The sequence below is a fragment of the Aspergillus novofumigatus genome (assembly GCF_002847465.1).
Source record: "Aspergillus novofumigatus IBT 16806 chromosome Unknown P174scaffold_2, whole genome shotgun sequence".
Lineage (NCBI taxonomy): Eukaryota > Fungi > Ascomycota > Eurotiomycetes > Eurotiales > Aspergillaceae > Aspergillus > Aspergillus novofumigatus.
Window position 1 is genome coordinate 1,669,312 of NW_020194275.1, and position 19,034 is coordinate 1,688,345.

Here is a 19,034-nt window from a genome sequence, read left to right on the forward strand (position 1 = left end):
TAGTTGGAAGTTCACCACAACCAAGGGTTATAATTCTGTACACGTCTGCCAATTGGAGGTTCTTTCTTGTCCTCTACCTATATATACAAGTGGCTACATAATACATGGGTATATGGATACATCCATTCCAAGATGCACATCACAAATCTTCTCAGGCGCAGAATGATCCTCTCTAGGAGGACGCAAATCATAGAGCACCACCAACCTTGTCAACGATCCACATCGCCAATCGCACCTTCCAAGAGACTCGTCTTTCGGTACGCCGTAGATCCTCGCGCGAGATCGCTTGCGAATCTTTTTGCAACCAATCGGTCTCTGCCCCCAATTTTCGCTTTAATTCCTGGTCATTGGTCACGACCAGCGCGCCGACTTCCAGATCCAGGCTGTAGCTGCGCTTTGTGTAGTTGCTGCTTCCGACAAATGTCATGCTGGGGTGTTCTTCCTTGGGCAGAGTTATCCACAATCCCTTGGCGTGATAAGTCCAGCCTCCTGGTTCACCAACGGTCCCGCGTCGCCATTCTTTGAGCTGGATGGAGTTTGTGCGCTGTGCCTCTGCGACTCGGTCCAGGAATCTGGCTGAAAGATGTGTATAGGCGGCGGGCAGCATGCCAGAAACACCCGGGGAGCCGTAGAATCCATTGGCCCATGGGGAGGCGGTAAGCACGGTACCTCGGGTAGTCGAGGCGGTATGAGAGGTGGATGTGCTTGCAATGAGGAGAGAAGAAAGGACGGGGTGTATGTTGAAGTAGCCCGCGGTGAAGAGCCAGCGGGCACCGGAGAAGACAGCGGAAGTAGAAAGAAGGCGTAAGATAGCTGTAACCGCAGGGAACTCAGTGGAAGTATCAGGCTTCAATAGCGGAGTGAACTGAGCCACAGGGTATACGAGAGTTTGACTCGACGAACTCCATTCAGCAGCTGGCTCGGTTTTAGACGGAGGCTGGATGAGGGGGTGCAAGACAGTTGTTGAATAGGAAATGAATTCTTCGGGGTCATCCAAGGGACAAGGGGCGCCGTTGGATGTCGGCCAATCCAGGAGGTATCCTGAAGCATTATGTGGATCCGGTAGAACCTGGAAGCTGAGGCTGCACACAGCGTCATGTATGCCCGCATAGTAATCGGCCAGTTCTTTGTTCTCAAAGACATGGTACCTGTCCAAACGATTGGTGAAATAATCTTCTGAGAGGTTCGCTCTGTAGAATTGATCATCAGCTCATCGTTATGTATTTGTATCTGAGATTCTCGTACCCAGAGAGAATGATCTCATCATCAAAGCCGTACAGCTTCATGTGCTGAAGGCCCCAGCCCTCGTTGATCCTCCGAGGAATCCATTTCTTTCTCAGACCCGTCAGATTGGGGGTGTGGAACATCCGAATATCAACCCTATCTGGTCCATGCTCAGCAACCAGAGATGCCAGGAGAGAAGCGCAAGAGGCGTTTGGAGTCTCGCGAGTCCCTCGAAGGGCATCGGTGAGGATGGATACTTTGAGCTCGGGGTTATCGCGAAGCGCCTGGTTTATGGTTTCGATAAGCCCATGCTCCGCTTTGCCTATGTATAAAGTAGAGAGATAGATGCGTTTTTTGGCATTCCGTATCTTATCCTGTATCCCAATTAGTTAACAAAAGGCAGTGGTCTTCATTGATTGCACCATTGCTGCCTACCTTGAGAGTGGTATAGAAACTTGCAGGGGAATCTAGAATAGTAATTTTGGAAGCTGGTACTTCAAACCGAGGCGCCACTCGATCCAATTCAACAGTAATTGTACCCAAAGGAGAGGCTGATGAGGGCGCAGCCGTGCTTGCGTTTGTTGTATAGGCGGAGAATTTGCGGTCATAAAGCCTTCGAGGAGCAATCGGCCTGCGCCCGGCGCATCGCAGAGCATTGCCTCCGACGCGTTGAAACATCTTACCCAGATCTTCCTGTCTACCGACCGACAAGAGGCTGCAAGATCAATACAACGACTCCATTGAGATCGACGCGTTCGCAAAAGATGGAATCGCGATGAGACACATCTTCGGCACATTCGATGATAGTGAGCAAACAGTGCAAACAGCCTCCACACTAGACCGCATCGGGAGACTCTTTCACCTCCATCGTGACGGGCTGCCCGCTTCCCTATCTTGAACCTCAGCTTTGCAGACTGCCAACCAGCTCAGTCGCTGTATATCGCTCAAGATGTCGACCATACTTCGTACGTTGCGGAATCTGAGGAGGATCGGATTGAAGGTTGGTCTTCGGATCAGATTCGGAGCCTCGGAATCTCTGTGCTAATCTCTTTAACCCTGCACAGGAATATGGACACCAGATGCAGGTACAGTATCCGAACATGCGATGGAGGGAGTCCCTGATCGGACGTGTTGTTTTATTCGGATGATGGCTTACTCTCTTGCCTCTTCGGCTTCACTTTTTGGTAGTACATCGGTATGACTTACCCGCAATTACCGGCCGCGACAAGTGACTAACGCAAGCGCGATTTATAGGTGATACCAAAGCTGGCACCTTGATCGCTACCGACCGCTACGGCAATAAGTATTACGAGAATATGGAGGAGGAGCTTCCTCGTGAGTGATGTGAGCAGACGGTCAGTGGATTGCTGTTAATAACTGTGACAGTCCGGACAAGATGGGTCGATTACAAGGAGAAGGAATATGACCCCTCGCAGATCGAGCCTGGCTGGTGAGATATCCCAAATCACAATGCAATTGTTCCAAAATAAGACAGCTAAATCAATGTGTTGTTCAGGCACGCCTGGCTTTCTTACATGGTGGATGCGCCTCCCACCCAGGACAAGATCTTGCAGACTGGCCTCCGCGCTTGGGAATTGCCTGAGCACAGGCCTAACCTGACTCTCAGCCGTGGCGCTTACAAGACCTACTCGACGTTAGTATTCCCCTTTATGGGGTTTCCCTCCTCTTAGGACCTGAATTATCCGCTATGAGGCCCTCCTTTTCAATGCGCAACTACTAACTACATTTTCCGATGAAGTGTGAAGCCCAAGTACTCCGCTTGGACCCCAGTTGCCGCTCCTCGGTAGATGGAATTTGACGAGATAGATAGAAGTGGAGGTCCGGCATGGCTGGCGCAAGCTTCGTTTGGTTTCTTTGACCCTCTAGCCATTAGCTCTGTGGTTGGGGATGTGTAAATAAAGATGTTCTATTGCTCGTTCGATTTTATCAAAAGGATTCAAAGTTAAGTTCCTGCTTCTCGCCTGGCACTCAGACGCTATATGTCCATAATTATCAACAAGAGGATATCATGAAGGTATTTTTGTAGCCAAGAAATATCACAACAAATGGCTCCCAGACAAATCAGACAAGAGGTATCCTGATATCAAAGGACATAGAGGCCGGAGCCTATATTTGACCAATGACGGATTGGTCGTCGATCTTCAAGCTCAACGCACCACCACAAAACCTCCTTCAACTTTTCGATATCCCCGCTTGCCTCATGAGCGCGGGAGAGCGCATACCAAGCTTCCGAGTTATCCCAGGCGGTGCCACGCTTTGTCAATGCCGACAAGAGGGTGTAGGCTCGGTCCCGGGCAGCGATACGGTTGAGCAGTTTAGGTTCATCCTCAGCGTCAGTTGCAGGAGACTGTCCTTTTGATGGCATTGGCCGATCCTCTAAATTGTCAGAATTTGGATTTCGAATCTTGTTCAAGGTAGCACTGGACTTCTGAGCGGTAGCCGGTAGGTATAGCGTAGACATCTCCGCATGAAGATCATCGGTATCTGGTCGGTTCACAGGCATCTTCCTCTCCCAGATGTCGAGGAGTAGATTCGCCAGGCAGACTGTCGCTTTGAGATGGTCCGGATCACGCACCAACGCTTCCTCGAAGAGCTCCATTGCATCATGAGGGCGGGATTGAGCTTGTGCCAAGAGCCCTTGTTCGGTGTGCAGGTCGGCCCAGAGCTCATCAGAGCTTTTTGCTGCAGCCCAACCACGGCTTCTAAATGCCCTGGCAGAGGATTCCTGGGCCGCAACAAGAGCTTCCACTCGGTCGACATGTTTGGCGGCCTCTTCGCACGCCTCTTGCGCATCCTCAAATAGCGAAGCGCGTCGATAGAGGCCTGCGATCAGGAGCCAAATCTTGATCAGGACTGAAAGAGCGTGTTTTTGCGATTGGACAGCGGGGAATTTGGTAACAGCTTTTGTCGGAGAGTCAAATCCATATGGCAATCGAATGTCTTGCTCAGGTGGTTGTTTGGGATGACCCGTCGGAGGAGGCGCTTGTTTGCAATTCATGTTATGAGCGGCGGGTCGCAGAGGCTGCTTCGCGCTCTGTGGTTGGTTTGCGGTGCTTGATACCGCAAGACCGACGACATCTTGAGCGAGGCCTTCTCCGTTACCTGGTTGCTGGGGCGTCGCAGTCCCGTTGGTAGCCGTGCTGACTCTGTTGGTCGGATCTTCAGTGCCATTTATATGAGTCGAGCTTTGACCTTCACCCTTTCTAAGAGTACCGCTGCGCTTCCGCAATTTTTGCCGCGTCGAATCTGATCTGCCCACCGGTTGAGGATTCTCAGCATTTCCATTCTGCTCGTGAGTAACTTGGATTGCGGGCGCAAGATCGGTGCTGGGCACTTGCTCGTTGTGAACAGAAGAGCTGGGGCTGATAGGCTGCGTTTCACCGGTAGATTCGGCTTTACGTTCGGAAGCGCGTGACGCTTTATGTCTGCCAAATATGCTGCCTCGTAGACTCTTGACTGTACCAGCGGCGCTTTTCGGTGGAACGAGATGCTCTGTTTGACGGTCCTTCTGTTCATCAGCCTGAAGCTCCAGTTTGTTGAATAGCGTTGCAAAAAGCCTGAGTAATTGATCGCTGTGGTTAACAGCAGCCTCGGGGCCCTCCTGCAGCTCAATGAACGCTAATTGTGTCATGCGTGTCTCGATGATGCGCTCCTTTTCTCGGCCCCGCAGCTGATCGATCAAAGCGTGCCCTATGTCGGTAGTCGTTGAGGCGTCTCCAGTGTCTTGACCTTGCTTTTGTGACCCTCTGCCCCCGTTGACCAACGATATGACGGCGCTGGGAAACTGTTCGAATGCAGCTTCGCAAGAGCGCTCAGCGATGTCGTAGTCTTGTTTTGCACTTAGCAAGAGCGCCAGTAAATGCCAGAGCGGCACCAGGTCTCGTTCTCTGGACAGATCGGACTGTGGGCCGTGCGCTTGCGTATAGGACAGAGCCGATTTGACATAACCAATGGCACCATCCAGGTCTCGGCTTTCCGCGAGCAAGAGGGCGAGAGTATACAAAGATGAATAATTGAACTCATCACCGAGCTCTGGAGCAATGCTTCTCTCTAGATTTTCGATGGCCTCCGCACGGATATCATCCCGCTCTTCGTTTCTGGGCGTCCAACTCGCCCAATTGGCAAGCCCCGTCCCGATTGCTCTGTAAGCAGTGGCGATGACACGAGGAGACACCACCTGAGCATCAGCCGAGTCTTGCCGGATGACAAACTTTGCCTCCTCCCCGTCGTCTTCAATTTCTAGCACGTGCTTAGCGACGAACTTTTCCAAGATTGCAACCAAATCCTTCGCTTTTTCAGCCTCCTTATCTGAGCCAAAACAGACAAGCAGAGTTACTCCTTCGGCAAGTGTCTGGAGCAAATTCTCGTCGCTTTCTAATTCACCATATTCTGCTGCTTTCTCTGCCCTTGCTTTGGCCCCGAGGACTATCTCAATGTACGAATCGAGTGCTTTGAGAGCGAGATCGAAATCTGCCAGAGCTGAATGAACATGGAATAGGCGACGGAGAATTAAGTAAGAGTGGTAGGTCTTTGTAGCGGCGCGATAAAGAATCTAAGGTACTGTTGGTCAATATGCCCCAGGCTGCATCAGTTTAGCCGGGTAAAGCACGTACATCAAGAACATTGCGGCCAACAGCGTTCTGGCCGCCTTCTCCCAGGTCTTCGTCGGTCCAATTCGGTCCACATAGTTCTTGCCAATTCCGGATCACTTGCTCGACCCAATCCTCCATTTGCTCATTTCGACTGTTGGCCATGGGAAACTTCACTTCACGCAAAAGGTTGGTCTCATAGATCGCCTCCACACGCCGGATCTCGCTGGCGAGTTGGGGGCGCTGAGGACCGCTCGTCGGGGAGACGTACAACAACCCATCCTGAAGAATGGCGGTCAAGAGGTCGTAGTACGATTTCCAGGTTGCTGATTTCGCGGCTGGTTCACTCGGTCCCTCAGGATCTACAGATCCTGAAGAGGAATGCTGTTTGACGTAGGGATGGGCAGACCACAGCCTACATAGTTTCAAAGCTGTCTTGACGAGCTCAGAATCCCCAGACGGTGCCCTTTTGAGCGCCTCTTCGCTGGCAATCGATGCAGCCTTTCCTAGCAATTTCTCCGACCAATGTAAGAATTGCGAGCATTTCGAGGAGAGGGCCGTGGTATGGCTACCCAGCCACGGTGTAAGTGTGTCGAGAATCTTCAGCGCATCATGGGGTTCAGATACCATTGCCTGGGCAGCTCCTATACGTATGTCAGACCAATAAGATGAGCGCACAGAGTACCATCTGGCCCACCTTTCATATAACAGCCCTTGACCAGGCAGACCTCCGTCCATGGGGAGACATCCTCCCCCAATTTGTCTGCTACCTCTCCGAAGTCCCTCGGCAGATGAGCAGCTGCCAGTCCCGGTTCACTGAGTGACCAATGGAGCCAACCGATGCAGACTTGAGCTTGGAAGAGCTCTTCCGGAGAGCCATCTTCGTTTTCAATGGTAGATAGCAGCGGGGGTATTAATTCGGGCAAGGAGGACGAGGAGCTAGAGGATGATTGCGCAGTCGACGGCCTTTTCTGGTTGTATTGGGCAATCTGAGATTCTGCTGTAGCGACCTGCAGGAAACCTATCATAAGGAGAATTGACAATTAGCCCCTGGGGCGTCTAGCAAGCAAGGAAAGCAAGGGAGGCCAGTAATACATGTCTTTTGAGGCGCATGTTTGGTCACCTTTCGAATAAGCTCAGGGACTTCATCCCATTTGTTCTGGCATCGCGCACTGTCCAAGGCTACAATGTAGCGATGGCCCTTCTCAGAGACCTGACCCTACGTTCAGCGTCAATGAGGTGACATTCAGGTACGGTAAGCTTGTTCGAAGATGGAGGGGAACACGTCGCCTGGCAATCGTAACTTGGAAGGCAGCACTCACCGTCATAATGGAGGTACACTTGAAGATGGAGAAGAGCTGCAACGACTAGGGGAGGGCAGTAAGAGTATCATCCATCATCCATGCCCAACCCCGAGGCTACTCTGCAATAGAATCACAGGATAAGAAACGAGAATAATGTTCCCCCAACAGTCCAACTGAGCCGATGGAGATAAACATCATCGGCCAGGGGAGACCCGCACAGGCGTAATTTACAAGCGTATGATACCGTCACGTACCGAGGCTTCATGTGGCCCAAGCTTTTTTTTTCTGCTGCCAAAAAATTTGTACTTCCATTTTTGAGAAGAGTAACCCTCGGAGGACGATAGTGAAGTTTAAGGAGCCTGCGAGAAGCTCAGGTCATAAGGTGCGCATGATGGCATCCACTACTCTGCGTGCTGTGACGCATCGCTTGACGACCACGCCCGTCGATCAATTGCCTCAAATCGCATCATTCCTGGCAACCTCATTGAGCGATTGCGGGGAGCTCCTGTCTGCGACGCAGAATCAGAAGGCGGGCAAGTCCGAATCTGACAATGCCGTGCAGATTCATAAGCTCAAAACTCGATTGGCGAGTTTGCTACAGGATCGGAGCTTTGAGGGACGATGGACTGCGGTTGTTCTGGTAAAGGCGACGGTGGAAGCTGGGCAGTGGGAAGTCCTTCGCGGCTGCGAACCGCTTGTGCGCAGTCTTGTTGCGATTTTGGCTGTAAGTAGTCGAGTCGGTCGTCGACCGGTCTGGTCAATCGCTAATTCTTATTTGCGCAGAAACCGGATCCTATCTCCACGAAGAAAATGTGCATAATCACCTTGACACGGATCTTTCATCTTACCTACCAATACCCCACTCTTATTCGCGAAATAACGACGCCGTCACTACCGGGATTCATCACTTCGTCGTTGAACCTCATCTCGGTCAAGCCGTCCTCCGAGCCCGTCAGAAAGTTGAAGCCCAATACGCCGTTCTTGGAGATTGTCCTGAGCGCTTTCTTGGAGCTCATCGCAAGACACCCAACGATATTCCGTCCGTTTTCCGCGCAGATTCACAGCATCCTCCAGGAAATCATTGGTGCAACCTCCCCGACGTTTCCCGGCGCAACGGTGGACCTAGCGGAGCGGTTGTTCATTGCGCTCCACAATTGCGCTCCGAAGAACACCTCCGCAGAGGAATGGAAGAACGCATGCCGATTGACAATCTCTTCGGCTCACAGGGCCGCAGACTATGTTTTGAGAGGGATGGTCGAACAGTGGGAGTCTGTCGATGCCACCTTGAGACAAGGCGCTCAGCCGCAGGACTACAGCCAGGTGGTGGCTGATGCTGGGCCAGATGCGCTAGGACTTCCCGGCTGGGAGGGCATTCATGCTGGAGTGGAAAGATTGACGGTACTCTTACGCTTGCTATCCCGATTTTTGACAGCACCGACGGCATCGGCAGTGACAATTCCACTGGGCTTGATTTTGGATCTGACATCACGACTGAGTGCGATCACTGTTCCCGCACCAGGTGCAGATGTCCCTGTCAACTTACAGATTGGCCGAGAGGAAAGGGACGGTCTCTGGGCTGAACTACCTCGTATCCACGCTGTATGCATGAAACTACTCCTGAGCGTCGTGGATGCTCTGGAGACGGGCGTAGTCCCAGTAGCACAGACAGTCCTGGAGCAGGCCCTCTGGGTATTCCGGGCGGAGAAATTCCACAAGGACATCCGTGCTTCCGTATATGACCTCGTCCACGCTTTGCTCCCACTTATGGGACCGTCCACGACGAAGAAGAACATTTCGTCCCTGGCAGACGTCTTGCGGTCCTGTTGCTCTGACATCTTACCACCAGCCGGAGACTCAGTTCCCTCAGCGGCGTCAGATCCCAAGGGCAAGGCAAAGGCGAACCATGCCACAGTCAACGCTGACTCGTTCTTGCACCCTGCCTCCAAACAGAGTCGGCAAACACAAACCTCAACCATGTTCCCCAACCTGAAGCGAGCGGCATCCGAGCTCCTTCCAGTCGTTCTCACTTTTGTCCCCATCGAGTTCCTCCCCACCTCCCTCCGCGCCGAAATCGATCGGACCGTCATCCTCACCTCAGACAAGACCGGAATGCTGGCAAGCGTGCTCAATCCCGTCCCGGCCATGAAAGGCCGCGGCACGGGCTCCAGCATCATACCCTTCCTGGCGCGCTGCTATTCCACGGAGATGGAAGTCGAGGGACTGATCAGACCCAGAATGCCCGTTCTGATGCACGCACCCGGTATCAGCGGGTACGGCAGCATGGCCGACGACGACGAGGACGAAGAACAAGAGGAGCAGACCATTGCCGCTGTGCAGCACGCTGCCCCCGAACTTACAGGCTTCCTCAGACCAACCGCGACTCCAACTATCCAGAGCAACCAGCGCACCACAGAAGCAGTGAAGGAATCTACGCCGTCCATGCACAAGCGGAGCCTGCCCGAGGAAACCAAGCTTGGGGTCCAAACCGCGCCAGCAGCCAGTCTGACTGACAAGAAACTCGATGATGTGCAGCCGAAGAAAGCCCGGCTCGATACGGAAGCTGTTTCGGCCCAGCCCGCCCTTGGGACGGCCTCTCCTGCTTCTTTCACGGGCACGGCGGCTATCTCTATCCCGGCGGCCTCTGTCACGGCTACCTCTGCGCCGATGCCGACGAGCACGGCGAAGGCGGCTACTGCTGGTGCCGACGTTTCCATGTCCGGGACGGCAGTAGCTACGGCGGAGGCAGACGACGATGAGAGTGACGATGAGATCCCTACGCTGAACATTGAGCCTGACACGGACGAGGAGGACGACGAGGAGGATGTGACGATGGATGGGTGATAATGGATGTTCTACCTTGATATTCTAATGCTACCTTACTGTATAAGACACATACACCGTTCATAGAAATAGACAACCCAACCAAACTGGTCAGCGCCATCGCGCCACAAAAAATATCTATAGATCCGCCAATCTACCCATCTATATGCATATGCATCTCTACCTACGGCATATACACAACCGATCCTCATTATAAGACTCTCAACCCCCTTTCCCAGTACTTCCCCCATCCCAGTACCGAAACCACGGGTCCCCCAACACCACCACCCTCGCCCTTGGCCCGAGCCCCAACCCACGCAGCGGACTAACAGGCAACGGCTCCGTCAACCAGAGCCCGCCGCGGGCAAAATCATCGGCGATCGAGGCGCCGGAGAGAACCAGCCACCAGAAAGCAAAGATCGCGTTAGCGGCGCGTCTGATGGGCCGCGAGAAGCGGTACCTGGCGTTAATAGACCGCGCTAGCTGGTTCTGGATCATGATCCCGACAGGTTGCAGGCAGAAAAAGAGGAAATGGGCGTGGGGCTTCGTCTCGGTTAACTGAGTGTAGCTTCCGCAGGCGTGGATGAGGCCGCTGAGGAAGAAGGCAGTGACGGTCATTACGGTGCGTCGGATGCTGGGGCGTGCTGCCAGGCGTTTGGGGAGTAGAGAGAGGAGGAAGTTGCCGGTGGAGGTGAAGCCAAAACGGAAGAGCTGATGCCACCATTGGCTCCAGCAGCCTACAAGGCCATGGTCAAGGTAGGGGCTGAGAAACGGGCCGAAGAGGTCGGAGTAGAGCCAGGGAGCATCCAGCGGGACGCCCGTGAGTGCGCGCGAGGCATTGGGGCAGGCGAGCGAGAGGCCTAGGAAAATGATGGGGTTGAGGGAGCAGACGAAGCTTAGGGCGGCGTAGACGCCGAGTCCGCTCAGGATTTCTCGGTAGAGACGCACGATGATGTCGGGAATAGTCGGGAGTGGGACGTAGGTGAAAGGGAATGGGCGGGCCGGGGCCGACGGGACCAGACCCCAGAAGTATGGGTCGTGCATCATGAGGACTTTGACCAGGTCTAGGAAGAGATAGTGCTTGAGGAAGGTGAGGAGGATGGCCTTCAGACGCGCTCGTGCGTCGGGCTGCGAGTCGGCCATATTGCCGGTCTTGCGGATTGCTTCACGGGCGGGCTGCCCATTTCTGGTAGTCCTTTGCCTTTGTAGCGAGTCAGGCAACGGATCCAAGGTAGATATGCGCCAGTTCCATTCTGGTCCTCGCATATTGAAGAGCAGGCCCAACGCCCAATTGAGACGGTACAAGAATGCACGGGGATACGGCTGCCAGGCGAGGGTCTCTGACTCCCGCTGGGATGCATATTGCTTTGCCTTGAGGATGTGGCCATTCGCGGCTTTGTCACTGGATCGAGGCTTGTTTTGGTTGCCTGGTGTCGGCGCTTTGTCCGGACATGCTGCGTTACACGAGCGCCTCTCTATCCGCTCGAAATCTCTTTCGGCATCGTTAAAGATTAGAATCGTCGCACTCCATATAGTCCACCAGGCTGTCACCAAGCCCGCCATATAACCGTTCCCTCCCAACAGTGCACGCCGGTGCCGCATGACATCAACGGCGGTCCCGAGAATAAGAGCAAAGAGGACGGGGCGAAGATATCGGGCTCCATGCCGCCGGGATATCAACAGACCACATAAAGGAAGAGCAGTGAAGACAAGGAGATGCCACAGGTAGAAGGGTTTGTAGTCTCCATGCTGGATGAGGAGCTCGAACTGGTCGCGGTTGTTGTCAAGGATTTGGCGGTAAGAGCTGGGGTGGGCCATCAGCAGTCAGTTCCTTGATGTCTAGTCTAGGATTGTCCAGATTTTGACAGCTGATGATATATCCAAGGATAAAGATTTCGGAGAACTAGAGCCCATGTATCTTGATCACACTGCGACCTGACTATCTAGATAGAATGCCGATGGAATTCAGGGGTCGATGGAGGAGTTTTGAGGCAGAGAAAAAGCAAGGGAAATCGAAGCGAAAAAAAGTAAAACTGCACAATGCATGCTCAGAATCATGATGCAGCCAGAACAATGTTCACCTTCTTTCTCATCACGTCTTGCAATATTCTTCATATTGCAATGTTGGCATTTGACATTCGGCTCTTGAATTATTGTTCGGATGATGAAAAAACCTAATGTCGTCATTTCTTCTGCTTTTGTACAGCAGAAAACAATGATGAAATGATCCCCCTACCAGTGTACCGATCGGATGAGATAAGACTGACATATTAAGTTAGTTTATTCACCATCCTAAGACAGAATAGATGTTTTTGAAGGACTTTCTTGCCATGAAGTTATATAGCATGGGTGTATATTGTGTAAGAGTCCAGTTGGTCATACTGAGAGACAGATCAGATCAGATACAATGAGGCTGCACTTTGAATCAATGCTGTGGAACAAGACAACAACAGACAGACACCTGCACCATGCTAGATTCACTTTTCTTCGAGCTTGTTTCGACTCAATTCTAAGGTTTCATCTAAACTCATCTAAGCTCCGTAGCTTCTGGATGGAGACTCATGCTACTAACTAATGCACACAAGTGACACTGTGGTTGGTGCCTGAACTAGGATGCCTGGGATTAGTGGCATCAGCATTGAGTTCAGCTTATTCATTCCCATCACAAGTCACGACGATGACTCGTCTTCTTCTATTGTCCATCGGCGATGTCCATCCGTTGTCCATCTGTGGCTGCTACTTCGTTCGATACACATCACGCAATAATGGTACTCGAACTCAATCATCAGAGTGAAAAAGCCCACTGTGGATAATTCCCTCCCCAGAATCTACCCAAAGATCAAATGAGCGGAGAAACCCCACTGGGACACCAACGGGAGAAATGACTCAGTGGAACGGTGAAGGAGCAACTGGGGCTAAGAGCTAAGTGATCCATGCATTCGTATCTACGGAGTATGATCTCGTATTGGCTTTCCTTTTATGTGATTACTGATAGACTTATGCATTAGGATCCCTTCATAACTCCAGTGTCCGTGGAATAATGAACAGTCTGCTTCAGTCTGCTTCAGTCTGCTTCTATACCCTATTCCTCATCAGGTCGTCTTCAATGCATCTCATGTCTAGTGTCCAGTGTCCAGTGTCGTTTGTGCATCAGGTCGGTTTATTCCGTCTCTGCCGACTTTCAAGCCCCACTGCTAACTCCATGACCCTGGCTCGGAAAAGCCGTCTAATCTCCTATCCCCATCCGCTCTTGACGCTCCTCCAAGGTTGCCGTCGACCTGGTCAGCACTAGGACCTCCAACTATCCTAAAGATGCTTCTCGACGCCAGTCCCATAATGATCAATCACTCCAACCACTGCCACCACTCCGTTGGTGCATTATTTTGCATTTCATCGGCAGAAATGGGGTCCGACACCGAGCCTCGTGGGCTATGACGCTGTTTGTATCCTTGTAACAAAGTGCCCAGAGGCTAGGCTAATCACCATGTTCCCCTCATGCCCGTCGCGCCGTCCCGCCAGTTATTGGGTGTGAAGGCCGCCACTGGTTGCCGGTTTCCCGAGATACTAGATACTCTTATTAAGTAGTCGGCGATAATAAAACAGCGGCTTTACTCTTTGGGTCCAGTCGTTGTCTGATGCTATTCTAGCCGCAGCTTGACTGGGGTATTTACCAAAGCTGCTACTCTTTCGGATGCACCCAATATAAACTAACCTCCGACCACCGTTCTTCCTCTGTAACCCTACCGACTGTCTTCTTTCTAAGTTGTTCCGATAGTATGTATGATTGGCATTCTTGTACTATTCGAGCTTTGAGAAATTAGAGAATATCCTCCACACTTGGTGGCTCTTCGTCCGTTTGTCAACCACTCGGCCTGCACAATCCCATCCTTTAGCACGGATGGGCGCCAACAGCCAGTCAGCTTCGGCTGATACTATCGAGCCTGTTCATCCCACTCGGATATCGCACTGGCGTCTGGTCTTTGACCAAGGTGCGCTGACCCAAGAGATCATCGATTATCCCTTCGCCGGTTCAGGCACAGCGGAAGACCCATACCTAGTCACCTGGATACTCAATGACCCTCGGAACCCCCTGGAATTTTCCACGACGAAGAAATGGACCTACACCATGGTTATGGCGTGGGCGACGTTAGCCGTGTCATTGGTCTCGTCGGCGTACACTGGTGGCATGGAACAGATCATGGAACAGTTTGACATCGGCACAGAAGTGGCAACTCTGGGCGTTTCCACATTCGTGCTGGGGTTCGCGATCGGTCCCCTCCTTTTTGCGCCCATGAGTGAGCTTTGGGGAAGGCAGTATCTCTTTCTGATCAGCTACTGCGGATTGACCATTTTCAACGCCGCGTCCGCCGGCTCACCGAACATCCAAGCCCTCATTGTCTTCCGATTCCTCGCCGGAGCTTTCGGGTCGTCCCCTTTGACTAACGCAGGCGGTGTCATCGCGGACCTTTTCTCGGCGAGCCAACGTGGTCTGGCGATGAGTTTGTTTGCGTCGGCTCCGTTCCTTGGCCCGGTCCTAGGGCCCATCATCGGTGGCTTCCTGGGCATGACGGAGGGATGGAAGTGGGTGATGGGGTTCTTGGCCATGTTTTCTGGCGCACTCTGGATCATTGCGGGCCTCATCGTCCCAGAAACGTATGCGCCCGTTCTCCTCCGTCAGCGAGCCATCAAGCTTTCCAAGCTTACTGGCAAAGTCTACAAGAGCAGGATTGAAGCCGAACAAGGAAAGAAAACGCTTGGCCAGTCTTTGAAGATATCGCTGTCCCGCCCATGGATTCTGCTTTTCCGAGAACCCATTGTTCTTTTGCTGTCGATATACATGGCAATCGTGTACGGAACTCTGTTTATGATGTTTGGTGCCTTCCCTATTGTGTTTGCCGGCCAGCGAGGCTGGAACCAAGGTGTGTCAGGGTTGGCTTTCCTTGGGATCATGATCGGCATGATGTGTGCTGTGGCCTTCAGCATCTACGATAACAAGCGGTATATCAGAGCCCAGGAGGCACATAAGGGGTTTGCCCCTCCTGAGGCGCGCTTGCCTCCGTGCCTGGTCGCTTCGGTAGCCATCCCCGTTGGCCTCTTCTGGTTTGCCTGGACAAACTACCCTTCGATCCATTATCTGGCCAGTATTTCCGCTGGTGTGCCGTTTGGCTTTGGCATGGTCCTTGTCTTCCTCAGCCTCATGAACTACCTGATCGACGCATACACCATCTACGCCGCCTCCGTGCTCGCTGCTAGCGCCGTCCTGCGCTCGATTTTCGCCGCCGCCTTTCCCTTGTTCGTAAAGTATATGTATAGCTCGTTAGGTAAGTTCTTTTTCTTTTGGTGTTGTTGTTTAGGCGACAAAATTAATCAGTCCAGGTATTCACTGGGCGTCGTCCATACCTGCCTTCCTGGCACTTGCCTGTGTCCCCTTTCCATTCCTCTTCTACAAGTACGGGCCTGTCATCCGAAGAAGATGCAAGTTCGCCGCGGAGTCGGATGAATTCATGCGGAAGTTGATGGAACGAACCGTCAAAGAACCAGAGGAAGAGGAGAAGGAAAACCAGGGCGTCATGGCGGCCCCGAGCCAGGTAACCTTGGAGCCCACGTCTGCGGAATCAGAGGTAGACAGGGTTTCCTTCGACCCTGCTAAGCTCAGTCGCAGACAATCAACCATCTCAACCAAGTCTGCCAGATCGCATCGGTCTCAGAAGATGGTGACCTCTCAGGATGTCTACGATGCGAATCCCTTTGACATTGACCGTGTCAACACGCGTGACTCGTTCAAGGACTGAACGTCTCGAAAAGTAGCCATTTATATAGACTTTATATGGATACGATGAATTAATCACTCTTCATAGATCGTGACATTCTTCTCATCTGATTAACGTAGTTCTACCCATTTCTGTTGCAGTAAGATCAATATGTGGATCACGTGGGACCGTGGCTTAGCGCGTTTCCGCCCAGCTGTCAGCTATTCCTAATATAGTAAGGTTCGATCCACAAGCTTCGGCTCCAGTATTAAGACTATGCCCATCTTCTTCTCCATATCTATCCCGAATTTGCGTCGCGTCAAGCCGTCGTTAACGGAATTAACGGACAAGCATCCATCCCTTGCAGCAAGGATGGGGCGGCCCGGTGCTAAGCGGAACATCGACCAAGTGGACCTCACTGTTGACGACAGAGACACTACTCCGCAGAGGAAAAGAGCAACGCGTCCTAGTAGCAACCCAACTGCTACTACGACTACCACTGGCCAACGATTCGGCGAGAGTACCGAGTTCGTGCCGCTCAGCCAGTCCTCTCAGGCCATTATCCTGGATGGAGAGGACGACGCGGAAGCCGAGGATCTGGTCCAGGGAAGCCAGGATGATTCCTCCTATGTTAGCTTCATGCACTACGGGAGCCTGCGAACCAAGATCGTGGGCGTCCGGTACTACAATGGCTACGCGACTGTTGGCGAACATGTGCTGCTGCAGCGTGAGCCTAGTAACCCGTATGACCGGAATGCGATCCAGGTTTTAAACGTCATGGGGAATCAAATTGGTCATATTCCCCGAGATGTAGCTGCTCGATTGGCAATGTATATGGTAAGGGATGAAACGGAGCTTCTGTAAAGGGGTGGCATGGTTCTGGACTCGATTTAACGTCAATTAACGTAGGACTCGAAGTCGCTGTTTATCGAAGGCATGTTGACGGGAGAGATTGGCTCGTTTACATGCCCGATTATGCTGAAGCTGTACGGTACCAGTCATCCGGAAGAGCGGCAGCGGCTGAAGCGCATGATGATTGATGACCGGCTTCCCCTGACCGAATTCAATCGGTGGGAGACTCAGGAGCGCAAACAGCGCGAGCGGGCGCAGAAGGAGGCTGCCAAAAAGGGACGCGGTCTGGCGTCGGGCAATGGGCAGCAGTGGGAGGCCGGCGTCAACCCCATGTATGCTAACCTTTACGCGGGTGACGGTCTCGGTCAGCCTGGGGAGAGTTTGGAAGACATCATTGGTCAGAGCAGCACCTTTAATCCTCGCGATATTGGCCAGGTGACGGAGAATTTCGGGTTGAATGAGGCGGACTTGGTCAATATGCCTATGGCAGATACCCCCGCAGCGCTGTCTACCGAGCTTCTTCCGTACCAGCGGCAGGGACTGGCCTGGATGATCGAAAAGGAGTCTCCGCAACTGCCTGGGCCTGGTTCTCAGGACGTGGTGCAGCTTTGGAAGAGAGCTGGAAACAGATTCACCAATATCGCCACCAACTACTCCACGGCTATTCCACCCCCTCTTGCAAGTGGTGGTATTTTGGCGGACGATATGGGTCTGGGCAAGACAATTCAAATCATCTCATTGATTTTGGCCAACTCTCAGCCAAAAACCCCGGAGTCATCAAAGACGACTTTGATCATAGCACCTGTCGGAGTCATGAGCAACTGGAGAAACCAGATCAAAGACCATACGCGCAGTGAGAGCACGCCGAGTGTGCTCATCTACCACGGTGCTGGGAAGAAAGAGGCTGCAAAACTCGACGAGTATGATGTGGTAATCACGAGCTACGGTGCTCTCGCTGTGGAGTACAACCCGAATGCCAAAGCAGCGCCTAAGAAGGGACTCTTTGCCGTTCATTGGCGTCGTGTCGTGCTCGACGAGGGGCACACAATTCGAAACCCCCGAGCTAAGGGTGCGCTGGCTGCTTGCAATCTGCGCTCGGATTCGCGTTGGACCTTGACCGGCACGCCTATTGTGAACATTTTGAAGGATCTGTATTCCCAGATTCGCTTCCTGAGACTGACCGGTGGCTTGGAAGACATGGCGGTCTTCAACAGTGTCCTCATTCGCCCTCTGACCTCTGACGATCCAAATGGCCGTCTCCTTCTCCAGGCACTGATGAGCGCTATATGCCTGAGGCGAAGGAAGGACATGGAGTTTGTCAACCTGCGCCTGCCGGCCCTCACCTCGCGTGTGCTGCGCATCAAGTTTCATCCTCATGAACAAGAGAAATATGACATGTTCCAGTACGTTTCCCCCTCTCTGCCATTAAGTCGATGAGCGCCTGCTGACAGTCCACAGATCCGAAGCGAAAGGGATGCTTATGGACTTCAAGTCCAGAGAGAAGGGAGGCACCACGTATTCTCATGTGCTTGAGGTCCTTCTCCGTATGCGTCAAGTTTGCAACCATTGGGCGCTCTGTAAACACCGCATCGACGCCCTCGCGGGTCTACTGGAGAAGCACAAGATCGTCCCATTGACCCCGGAGAACATTAAAGCCCTTCAGGACATGCTGCAACTCAGAATCGAGAGCCAGGAAATGTGTCCTATTTGTCTCGATACGCTAGAGCAGCCCGTTATCACCGCTTGCGGCCATTCCTACGACCGAGGGTGCATAGAGCAAGTCATCGAGCGACAGCACAAGTGCCCCCTCTGCCGCGCCAATATCGACGACACCTCCACCCTCGTCGGCCCCGCCGTGGATCTCGGCGAAAGCGCTGACGACGACATCGTCGCAGACCCAAACAACCCAAGCAGCAAGATCGAAGCCCTGATCAAGATCCTCACCGCGCAGGGCCAAGCCCCGACACCAAAACCGTCGTCTTCAGCCAGTGGACCTCATTCCTTACCCTCGTCGAGCCTCACCTGCAACGCCACGGCATCGGATACGCCCGCATCGACGGCAGTATGAAGTCGACGGCCCGCGACGCCTCCACGTACAAGTTCTCCAAGGACCCAGAATGCAAGGTCCTCCTCGCCAGCCTGAGCGTCTGCAGCGTCGGCTTGAACCTCGTCGCGGCCAACCAGGCCATCCTGGCCGATAGCTGGTGGGCCCCTGCAATCGAGGACCAGGCCGTCGACCGCGTCTACCGCCTCGGCCAGAAACGCGAGACAACCGTCTGGCGTCTCGTCATGGAAAACACCATCGAAGACCGCGTGCTGGAGATCCAGGACACCAAGCGCAAGTTGATGCTGGCGGCCTTCCGCGAGAAGGATAAGAAGGTCGACGATAGGGCTACCAGGATCACGGATCTGGAAAAACTCCTTACTTGACCCCATAGGCCTTGCCCTCCTGTCCCCTTTTTTTTCGCTGTACG

At 53.0% G+C, this 19,034-nt stretch overlaps 7 protein-coding genes across 7 annotated transcripts; 4 read left to right on the forward strand and 3 right to left on the reverse strand.

The window, feature by feature from the left end:
* Positions 1 to 47: 47 nt before the first annotated feature.
* Positions 48 to 1,970, reverse strand: P174DRAFT_384433 (CDP-diacylglycerol--glycerol-3-phosphate 3-phosphatidyltransferase). Its single transcript, XM_024823208.1, has 3 exons — positions 1,660 to 1,970; positions 1,246 to 1,598; positions 48 to 1,190 (listed from the first exon to the last, which is right to left on the reverse strand). Exons 1-3 carry the CDS (start codon positions 1,900 to 1,902, stop codon positions 188 to 190), a joined length of 1,599 nt encoding a protein of 532 aa, XP_024685444.1. The 5' UTR covers positions 1,903 to 1,970; the 3' UTR covers positions 48 to 187.
* Positions 1,971 to 2,106: 136 nt separating this feature from the next.
* Positions 2,107 to 3,196, forward strand: P174DRAFT_438674 (complex I NDUFA12 subunit family protein). The gene is made up of 7 exons (XM_024826600.1): positions 2,107 to 2,224; positions 2,289 to 2,309; positions 2,413 to 2,419; positions 2,479 to 2,559; positions 2,611 to 2,674; positions 2,741 to 2,878; positions 2,984 to 3,196. Exons 1-7 carry the CDS (start codon positions 2,174 to 2,176, stop codon positions 3,030 to 3,032), a joined length of 411 nt encoding a protein of 136 aa, XP_024685445.1. The 5' UTR covers positions 2,107 to 2,173; the 3' UTR covers positions 3,033 to 3,196.
* P174DRAFT_384438 (putative filamentation protein (Rhf1)) lies at positions 3,146 to 7,266 on the reverse strand. The gene is made up of 5 exons (XM_024823209.1): positions 7,157 to 7,266; positions 6,930 to 7,053; positions 6,532 to 6,855; positions 5,859 to 6,478; positions 3,146 to 5,797 (listed from the first exon to the last, which is right to left on the reverse strand). Exons 1-5 carry the CDS (start codon positions 7,160 to 7,162, stop codon positions 3,329 to 3,331), a joined length of 3,543 nt encoding a protein of 1,180 aa, XP_024685446.1. The 5' UTR covers positions 7,163 to 7,266; the 3' UTR covers positions 3,146 to 3,328.
* A 194-nt stretch (positions 7,267 to 7,460) lies between these two features.
* P174DRAFT_401741 (uncharacterized protein) lies at positions 7,461 to 10,079 on the forward strand. The gene is made up of 2 exons (XM_024823935.1): positions 7,461 to 7,862; positions 7,922 to 10,079. The coding sequence occupies exons 1-2, from the start codon at positions 7,527 to 7,529 to the stop codon at positions 9,977 to 9,979; spliced, it is 2,394 nt and encodes a 797-aa protein (XP_024685447.1). The 5' UTR covers positions 7,461 to 7,526; the 3' UTR covers positions 9,980 to 10,079.
* Positions 10,080 to 10,180: 101 nt separating this feature from the next.
* Positions 10,181 to 11,776, reverse strand: P174DRAFT_428365 (wax synthase family protein; the record flags this gene model as incomplete). Its single annotated transcript, XM_024825507.1, has 1 exon — positions 10,181 to 11,776. The coding sequence occupies one exon, from the start codon at positions 11,774 to 11,776 to the stop codon at positions 10,181 to 10,183; it is 1,596 nt and encodes a 531-aa protein (XP_024685448.1).
* Positions 11,777 to 13,856: 2,080 nt separating this feature from the next.
* Positions 13,857 to 15,750, forward strand: P174DRAFT_417857 (MFS transporter; the record flags this gene model as incomplete). The annotated part of the gene is made up of 2 exons (XM_024824639.1): positions 13,857 to 15,279; positions 15,335 to 15,750. The coding sequence occupies 2 exons, from the start codon at positions 13,857 to 13,859 to the stop codon at positions 15,748 to 15,750; spliced, it is 1,839 nt and encodes a 612-aa protein (XP_024685449.1).
* Positions 15,751 to 16,080: 330 nt separating this feature from the next.
* P174DRAFT_448573 (putative SNF2 family helicase) lies at positions 16,081 to 18,990 on the forward strand (the record flags this gene model as incomplete). Its single annotated transcript, XM_024828770.1, has 4 exons — positions 16,081 to 16,545; positions 16,618 to 17,957; positions 18,019 to 18,622; positions 18,661 to 18,990. The coding sequence occupies 4 exons, from the start codon at positions 16,081 to 16,083 to the stop codon at positions 18,988 to 18,990; spliced, it is 2,739 nt and encodes a 912-aa protein (XP_024685450.1).
* Positions 18,991 to 19,034: the final 44 nt, after the last annotated feature.

Excerpts from the sequence above, each read along its gene's own strand:
- P174DRAFT_384433 (XM_024823208.1), bottom strand. The coding sequence starts at position 1,902 with ATGTTTCAACGCGTCGGAGGCAATGCTCTGCGATGCGCCGGGCGCAGG. Across the intron at positions 1,599-1,659 it reads GTTTCTATACCACTCTCAAG|GATAAGATACGGAATGCCAA; the intron begins GTAGGCAGCAAT and ends ATTGGGATACAG. Across the intron at positions 1,191-1,245 it reads GATGAGATCATTCTCTCTGG|AGCGAACCTCTCAGAAGATT; the intron begins GTACGAGAATCT and ends TCAATTCTACAG.
- P174DRAFT_438674 (XM_024826600.1), top strand. The coding sequence starts at position 2,174 with ATGTCGACCATACTTCGTACGTTGCGGAATCTGAGGAGGATCGGATTG. Across the intron at positions 2,225-2,288 it reads TGAGGAGGATCGGATTGAAG|GAATATGGACACCAGATGCA; the intron begins GTTGGTCTTCGG and ends AACCCTGCACAG. Across the intron at positions 2,560-2,610 it reads TATGGAGGAGGAGCTTCCTC|TCCGGACAAGATGGGTCGAT; the intron begins GTGAGTGATGTG and ends TAACTGTGACAG.
- P174DRAFT_384438 (XM_024823209.1), bottom strand. Across the intron at positions 6,856-6,929 it reads ACATGCGCCTCAAAAGACAT|GTTTCCTGCAGGTCGCTACA; the intron begins GTATTACTGGCC and ends TCCTTATGATAG. Across the intron at positions 5,798-5,858 it reads TTGGCCGCAATGTTCTTGAT|ATTCTTTATCGCGCCGCTAC; the intron begins GTACGTGCTTTA and ends ACAGTACCTTAG.
- P174DRAFT_401741 (XM_024823935.1), top strand. The coding sequence starts at position 7,527 with ATGATGGCATCCACTACTCTGCGTGCTGTGACGCATCGCTTGACGACC. Across the intron at positions 7,863-7,921 it reads GTCTTGTTGCGATTTTGGCT|AAACCGGATCCTATCTCCAC; the intron begins GTAAGTAGTCGA and ends TTATTTGCGCAG.